This window comes from Terrapene carolina, unplaced genomic scaffold (genome assembly GCF_002925995.2).
Source record: "Terrapene carolina triunguis isolate 2854851 unplaced genomic scaffold, T_m_triunguis-2.0 Scaffold198, whole genome shotgun sequence".
NCBI classification, from domain to species: domain Eukaryota; kingdom Metazoa; phylum Chordata; order Testudines; family Emydidae; genus Terrapene; species Terrapene triunguis.
The window spans coordinates 4,763,796-4,772,317 of NW_020664549.1; the positions used below are offsets into that span (position 1 = coordinate 4,763,796).

General features: G+C 51.9%; 1 protein-coding gene across 1 annotated transcript in view; it reads left to right on the top strand.

Moving 5' to 3' along the window:
- The window catches only part of LOC113407113 (inositol 1,4,5-trisphosphate receptor type 3), a 90,319-nt gene that overhangs the window by 53,747 nt on the left and 28,050 nt on the right, over positions 1-8,522 (top strand). Inside the window, exons 22-27 of the mRNA XM_026655169.1 lie at positions 2,977-3,173; positions 3,425-3,554; positions 4,395-4,452; positions 4,725-4,890; positions 5,665-5,829; positions 8,046-8,114. Coding sequence (XP_026510954.1) covers positions 2,977-3,173; positions 3,425-3,554; positions 4,395-4,452; positions 4,725-4,890; positions 5,665-5,829; positions 8,046-8,114 — 785 coding nt within the window. The remainder of the gene's footprint in view (positions 1-2,976; positions 3,174-3,424; positions 3,555-4,394; positions 4,453-4,724; positions 4,891-5,664; positions 5,830-8,045; positions 8,115-8,522) is intronic.

An 8,522-nucleotide genomic window follows, 5' to 3' on the forward strand; every position in this document is an offset into this window, starting at 1 on the left:
GGGGGGGCCGTGGGAGAGGAGCTGGGGGGGCGTGGAGCAGCCGGAGGAGGAGCCAAGGGGGGCGTGGCCAGAGGAGGAGCCAAGGGGGGTGCCTTTTTTATGTTTGCTCCCCCTGCTCTTAAAACCTGGCTACGCCACTGTGTGTTCTGCTGCTGGAGTCAGTGGGAGTTCAGCGACGGGAGCACAGCTGGGCCTTTGTTTCCAGTCCCAGAGCTCGGTCTGTGCTGTTCGAGAGCAGCCCCCCGGCCCAGCTGCCTCTCTTAAGCTTTCTTGCTCATCCCAGTAGGCCCTCGCCAGCTACCCAAGAGGCACCAGCTGGGCATGAAGCGGGGTCTTGTTCCCTCGGCAGAGGGGAGGGATGATATTTGTCGCTTCCACAAATTATCTAATAAACAGTCCCCTCCCTCTCTTCCTCCATCTCTCCTTCTCCTTTCATCTCTTCCCTATGTCTTTCTCTGTGTCTCTTCCTCCCTGCCCTCCTGCGTTCTCACCCCCCGTCGGCCCCGAACAGGTACCAGCTGAAGCTGTTTGCCCGCATGTGCCTGGACCGCCAGTACCTGGCGATCAAAGAGATCTCCAAGCAGCTGGGGGTGGATCTCATCTTCCTTTGCATGGCAGACGAGATGCTGCCCTTTGACCTCCGGGCCTCCTTCTGCCACCTCATGCTGCACGTGCACGTGGACCGGGACCCCCAGGAGCTGGTGATGCCCGTGAAGTTTGCACGGCTGTGGACGGAGATCCCCACCGCCATCACCATCAAAGAGTGAGGCAAACGGGTGCTTCTCACTGGGAAGAGGGTGGCAAGGGGGATTCCAGACCATCCCACCCCACAGATCGCTGTCTCAGATCCAACTTGTGTCAGTCCTGACCAAATGGCCATACAGAAGGCAGGCGGGGGGCGGCACATGTGGAATGGGTCTGGCGGGTCTTAGCCAGGCCTTCTCGCAGGCAAAGCCTTAAAAAAACCCCACCAGCACAACTGGCACTGATCAGCCCTCAAGGCCAGTGACTCAATGAGCTTTGGAGACTGAGCTCTCCTCTCTCTCTTTCGAGGCCAGGGTTGTCACGCGTTACTTGGACACTCGCCCCTGCTGCTGCCCGGCCGGGCTTTTGTGGGGAGGGGATGCTGCCCTCCAGGCCTGTCCGTCCGATGCACAGAACTGCATCTGGCACAATGTGCTGCCCTTCTGGAGAGCGAGGCAGGGGCTCCTCCTCCTCGGGAGAGGCACTTGTGGGGCTGGGGCATTGAGGGAGACTTGGCCCATCTCCTGCTGGCTCACTGCGCCGCTCCTCCCCTTCGCAGCTACGACTCCAACCTGAACGACTCCCGAGACGACAAGAAGAACAAGTTCGCCAGCACCATGGAGTTCGTGGAGGATTATCTCAACAACGTGGTGAGCGAGGCGGTGCCCTTCGCCAACGAGGAGAAGAACAAGCTCACCTTTGAGGTGAGAAACCTGCGCTGGCCCTGCTGGGGAGGGGGCATTCGTCAGAGCTTTGAAGCAACCCCGAGTGGGGGCATTTCAGCACAGCATGGGCCTTATTCCCTCGAAGAGGCAAGGAGGCCACATCTCACTGCAGTACAGGGGCCCTGCGAAAACTTGGCGGCCAGTTTCTAGTCATACTGTGGGCAGCCATCTTGGAACTGCCAATTCTTGGCACAAACTGGGCCGCCATCTTGGAATGGCCACTTGCCACTGCAGCCTTCTTGGGAGTCCTTACCCTGTACGGTTGTATTCCTCGTCTGCTCATAGGGTGTGGGAGAGATCTGGAGTCTTTCTGTCCTTCCTGCAGGTCGTCAGTCTCGCCCACAACCTCATCTACTTTGGCTTCTACAGCTTCAGTGAGCTGCTGCGCCTGACGCGGACTCTGCTGGGTATCATAGACTGTGTCCAGAACCCTCAGCTGATGATGCAGACCATGTACAATGAGGATATGGCGGGTAAGGCTCCATGGCTGGCCTGTAAGCACCTGCTTCTCTGAACTGTCTCAGTTCATTGATGCAGGGCCGCCCAGAGGATTCAGGGGGCCTGGGGCAAAGCAATTTCGGGGGCCCCTTCCCTAAAAAAAAGTTGCAATACTATAGAATACTATATTCTCGTGGGGGCCTCTGCGGGGCCTGGGGCAAATTGCCCCACTTTCCCCTGGCCTGACTGTCTCTGGAAGTGCTCCCATCTGGGAGTGGGGGGGCAGCTACCTGGGGCTTCTCGCCTCTGCGCTCACAGCTGGGAGCAGGGGGGAAGTCGCCCGCGGCTTCTCGCCTCCGATGGGTAGATCCACACCTGGAGTCCGGTCGGCTGCCGTGCTCCCAGTGGGGAGCAGGAAGCCGGGACCGTGGTGGGCAGCAGGGCTCCCAGCGGCCAGTGAGGAGCCCAGGTGGCAGCCAAAGCTGGGAGCCGGGGTGGCAGCCTGGCTTGGAGCAGAGACCCGCTGGGGAGTGGGGAGCTGGCTTTCTTGTCAATTTCATGGCAGTGAAATTGACAAGAATGACAGCCAACAGCCAATGTAAGGAAGGCAGTGTCTACACAGACACTGCGTCGCCCTAACTGCATCGACATAAGCCCTACGCCTCTCGTGGCAATGGAGTTATGATGTTGGTGTAGTAGGGCACTTACACTGGTGGGAGCAAGGCTATAGTGTAGGCACTGACATCATGCCTTATGTCGACCTAACTCTGTAGTGTAGACCAAGTCTGAGAGACCGGGGTTAGCAAGAGCTTGGCCTCTCTCAGGCCTAACCCTGTGGGGGAGAATTTTGCCAGCAATAGTAAGATAGAAATGCAGGGACACGCCAGGTGAATAATCAGCCTCCCCGTTTATCCTCCAATAAAATTAAAGTGGTTTCCAGTTTGGTGGAAGTTTGGGTGGGCTCCTATGCCAGCCGCAAGGTGGACTTAGAAGCCCAGCTCTAGCCCCCTCAGTGTATTAAAGCTGGCCTCACACATTAGCCTCCTGCCAACTGTGGCTGCTTCCCTAGGGAAGAACGTGCGGAAGTCCATCCAGGGTGTTGGCCAGATGATGTCCACCATGGTCCTGAGCCGGAAGCACTCCATCTTCAGTGGCCCAAACCTCAGCACCGTGGTGGCCTCTGAGCCCACGGACCGGGAGAGGACCATAGAGAATGAAAACATCGTTGTGATGGAGACCAAGCTGAAGATCTTGGAGATCTTGAAGGTGGGCGCCCACGGTGGTGGAAAAGCTGGTGCATGAAGCTCAGAGGGAGGGAACAAATGAAATAAGGAAGTTGCAGGTTCCCGTGGACTTCTGCTATGGACCGGTGCCGCTGGCCTCTGGTTAATGCAGGGCTGGGGTGGTCAGAGGGGAAGGTTGGGAGCGGGGGCCGGGAAGCTGCAGCAGTGTGAAGAGGGCGGTTTCCATGGTGGGGGATTCACTTCTACACTCCTTCTGCCCATGCTGCTCCCCAGTTCATCCTGAACGTGCGGCTGGACTACAGGATCTCCTACCTGCTCTCTGTCTTCAAGAAGGAGTTCATAGAAGTCTACCCCATGCAGGACAGCAGCGCCGACGGGACAGCTCCAGCCTTCGACTCCACAAGTAACTGTCTCTCCATCCCTTTTGCTCTCTACCAGCAGTGCCAGTCTCCAGTGCAGCTTAGATTTAAAGTGCCACATATGACATGTTAAATACCGGCTCATTATCGGGAACACACTGAATAGCACTATATGGCTCTGATAAACCCTCTTAGCAGATGGAGAGGGATATGTGCTGCACTGAACGGGCTGGGTTGGAACTATTGATTGTTTGGTGCCAGGGCCCAGTAGCGGTTTGGGAGGCTTTTGCTTGGAGGAGATGGAGGTTGAAGGAAATTAGGGACGTGGACACTTTCACTCTGGTGTTTCTAAGGTGTGGTATCTAATATCAGCTCAATAATAAAAATCTGCATCCTCCTTCCCTGGCTTCTCTTTCCTTTTGCTGATTTTCTCCCCACTCCCCTTCTGTTGTTGTAAGCGCTTCCCTGTAAGCCCAAGGGTAAAAGTGGTGACACCTCCCTCCCCACTTCCCATATGCTCCTTCCCCCCAATGAAATAGCAGCAGGACGTGTGTGCATGTAGAAGTGGCCAGTGGCTCACCGTAGAACTACCGAGGAAGGTGCTCAAAGGCAGGGGAGGTAAAGAAGGCAGGGGAGGTAAAGAATCTGCGGATACCGCGGTGAATGCTCAGGTACCACGCTGATGAACAACCTTGTGACGACCTAGAGATAGCCCAGTCCACTCGGAGTTCAGCAGGGCAGGAAACCCCTTCCCCTCCCTGGATTGGGAGTGGAGACTGTTTCCCTAGGAGTTTCTGCCTCGCCTGGATTCGTTGTCACCTTCCATTGGTGCAGGGAGGGTGGCAAACTCCTGCTGATGGTCCCTTTGCTTTCTCTCCTTTCAGACGCAGCGATGAACCTGGAGAGAATAGGCGAGCTGGCAGAGGCCATGTTTGGGGTCGGGTAAGTGCCTCGGTCCCTTCTTTCCAGTGGAAAATTTATCTGTCCTTTGCTATTCCCTGTAGATAAGTCCCGCTCTCCTATGAAGAGGTGGATTACTGGAGGCTGAAAGCCACAGGGAGCAGAGAATGTGGGTGGCCTGGGGCTACCATAAAGGCTACTATAGGAGCCCCTTATAAGCCATAAGGAGTGGAATGGGCTAGCGCAGGGCCAGCACAAAGCCCGAGGGAGTCCTTGATTGTTACTCACGTCGTGGTCTTTCCCCTTGGCTTCAGGAAGTCGAGCAGCATGTTAGAGGTGGATGATGAAGGAGGGAGGATGTTTCTCCGTGTGCTGATCCACCTGACAATGCACAACTATCCCCCGCTTGTCTCCGGCTCCCTCCAGCTCCTCTTCAAACACTTTAGCCAGAGGCAGGAGGTGCTGCACACCTTTAAACAGGTAACACTGCTGGGGGGCAGCCCGAGTGTCCCAGATTCTCTCGCAAGTCCTGGCCCGCACCTGGGGTGCAGTTGGCTGAGGGGGTTGTAAATAGGTTACACTAGGTGTGAGTCTAAATCCAGCCAGGCTGACAGTGAGCAAAGGTTGAGTCCATCTGAATGTGGTGTGAAATGAGCGGGTGAGATCAGTCCAGCAGCTAGCTGGCGCATGTCCACAGCGTTTGGCACCAAGAAAAGGTGCTTGGTGGAATGCCCAGATCTGTGCCAGCTAAGGAAGTCCCATTGGTGCAGTTCCTTCCTTAAACTGCTCTAGTAGGGAGGCTGCAGATCCTTGCCATGCCCTGCGGTTTGAGCATTGGCCCGCTAAACCCAGGGTTGTGAGTTCAATCCTTGAGGGGGCCATTTAGGGATCGGGGCAAAAAAATTGGTCCTGCTAGTGAGGGCAGGGGACTGGACTTGATGACCTTTCAAGGTCCCTTCCAGTTCTATGAGATAGGTATATCTCCATATATAAGTCTAAGTGGTCTTGAGATCCTCATCTGTGGGAGGCGGATGCTCAGGGTTGGGTAACAGAGTCACTCCCAGGCCTGATAGTGCCATAAAAGTAGCTTCTAATCAGCTGTTTCAGCCACAGCCACCCCTGTGCCTTCTGGACTGAAGTGGGGGAAGCAGAGAGCTGAGTGAGGAGAAAGCGGATGGACACCCACGCTTGGTTTTTCATTGCACACCGGTTCCTCAGTGAGCAGAAGGGGCTGAGGTTCTCCTCGTGTTGCAGGTCCAGCTCCTGATCTCGGCTCAGGATGTTGAGAACTACAAGGTGATAAAGTCTGAGCTCGACAAGCTGCGCATGATGGTGGAGAAATCTGAACTCTGGGTGGACAAGAAGGGCAGCCCCAAGGGGGAGGATGCAGGGGAAGAGGCCAAGAAGGAGAAGAAAGAGGTAAGAACCTGAGCAGCTCTCCAGATTGCAGGGGAGGGGCTGGATACAGACACCTCTGTTTCGTTGGTTCAAATCCAGCTCAGGCCAGTGACTGAAGGATATTGCCTCTCCGTGGCTTCTGGGTTCAGCCCTCTGAATCGGGCATGCCAGAGATGGGTGTTAGTTAGGCATTCGGTGCAGTAAGGCAGCTGCTGCTGGGGAAACTGGCAGGTGTGGAACCTTGTCAGAGATTTGCTGAAAGTCCAAGTACCCCGTATCAACTGGATCACTCTTGTCCATGTGCTTGTTGACACCCTCAAAGAATTCTAATAGACTGGTGAGGGATGATTTCCCTTTACAGAAGCTGCGTTGACTCTTCCCCAACATATTGTGTTCATCTATGTGTCTGTTCTTTACTGTAGTTTCAATCAATTTGCCTGGTACTGAAATGAGGCTTACTGGTCTGTAATTGCCAGGTTTGCCTTCGGAGCCTTTTATAAAAATTAGCGTGACATTATTCTTTAATTTATCGATTTGTTCCAGTACCTCTTTTATGGATACCTCAATCTGGGACAGTTCCTCAGCTTTGTCACCTAAAAAGAATGGCTCAGGTGTGGGAATCTCCCCCACATCCTCTTCAATGAATTCAGATGCAAAGAATTAATTTAGTTCTCCACAACAGCATTGTCTTCCTTGAGTGCTCCTTTAGCACCTCGATCGTCCAGGGTCCCCATCATTGTCTGACAGGCTTCCTGCTTCTGATGTATTTAAAACTTTTCTTGCTGGTAGCTTTTGTGTCTTTTGCTAGTTGCTCTTCAAATGCTTTTTTTTGGCTTGCCAAATTATATTTTTACACTTGACATGCCAGCTCCTTTCTATATTCCTCAGTAGGATTTGATTTCCAATTTGTAAAGAATATCTTTTTGCCACTAACTGCCTCTTTTACTCTGTTGTTTAGCCAGGGTGGCATTTTGTTTTTGGTCCTCTTACCGTTTTTTTTATTTGAGGTATACATTTAGTTTGCGCCTCTGTTATGGTGTTTTTAAATAGTTTCCATGCAGCTTGCAGGCATTTCACTCTTGTGACTCTTCTTTTTAATTTCCGTTTAACTAGCTTCCTCATTTTTGTGTAGTTCCCCTTTTTGAAGTTAAATGCTACTGTGGTGGGGTTCGTTAGCATTTTACCCCCTACAGCAGTGGTTCCCAAACTGGGGTTTGTGAACTCCTGGGGGTTCGTGAAATGTTACAGGGGGTTCTCGGGGAAAAAATTCCCTAATGGCGGACAGAGCTGTCCCTAGGGATCCTGGACAGCATGGGGCCAGCAGCCGGGAGCCCCTGGACTTCCAAGAGCTAAGCAGATCAAAGCAAGCATGTCTATCACACTGAGATTTAAACTTCGACTCCTTATAAGAAATGGAAAGGGAGGTGGATATTTTTTGCTGTTTTTAAAATTAAATAGGCAGCTAATCTTGTTTTTAAAATTATTATGAAGAACAAGTTTAAGCTTTGTTGTAACGTGCGTTGTTTGCCTGGACTGCTCAAGACCTGAATGCTTGTGTAGGAAGAACTCTTTGAGTTGGCTTCTTAAATCCCTTCATGCTGTTTCACGTCTGATACTCCTTGATGAAACATAGGAGCCTTGTCTTATAACAGGCTTATTCAAAGTGATACAAGCTACGAAAGTGAGATCTTGGAAGAGTGTTGCCCTTTTCATAAATGTAATAAAAATACTGTAATGATAAATAGTAATTAATAATAAATAGTGTGTAATAAGCATGTCATAAAAACAAATTGTGTATTTCCAAGATCACTGCTTTTATAATTTATACTCAGGTAAAGGAGAAAATCCCTGGAAATACTCATTTTTAGGAGGGGGCTCGCGAGACTTGACATTTTCGTGAAAGGGGTTCACAGGTTGTTAAAGTTTGGGAACCACTGCCCTACAGGAATGTTAAATTTAATTACATTATGGTCGCTATTATTACCAAGCAGTTCAGCGATATTTGCTTCTTGGTCCAGATCCTGTGCACCACTTGGGACTAAATCAAGAATTGCCTCTCCCCTTGTGGGTTCCAGGACTAGCTGCTGCAAGAAGCAGTCATTAATGGTGACTAGAAATTCTATCCCATCCTGAGGTGCCATGTACTCAGTCAATATGGGATAGCTGAAATCCCCCATTATTATTGGGTTGTCTCTTTTTGTACTGAGAGTCGTTCCTCTCTTTCCTTCCCTTTGTAGCACACTGCAGATGAGGAGGTCAGTACCCCTGAAGAGAAGAGCAGCGAGAATTACAAGATAGTCAAAGGGGTAAGTAACAGCTAATATTGTCTCTGGTAACATCACATAGCACTAGCCAGCTGTGCAGCGGGACTGCCTGAGCTAGCCAGGTCAGCAGGGAACGTTGGACTGGAGTTGTCTTCATGGTGTTACATACAGCGTCTTGCACCATGGATAAGGGACTTGTGAGAAGTTAGGGGTGGAGCTGGCAGCTTGCGTGCAAAGACATGCAAGACTCAGGCTTACACTTAAAAGTTTAGTGCAGGGAGAGCCCTATGAAGTCATCAAACCCTGTGCAATAAAAGTAAAAGGCAGGACTTGTGCTAGGGGACAGAGGTGAGGATTTGTGAATGACACACAGGACTGTCACTCTGCATTAGGAAGAACACAGGGATTTATGAATGAGACCCAGGGCTCACACTCTGCACTAGGAAGGAC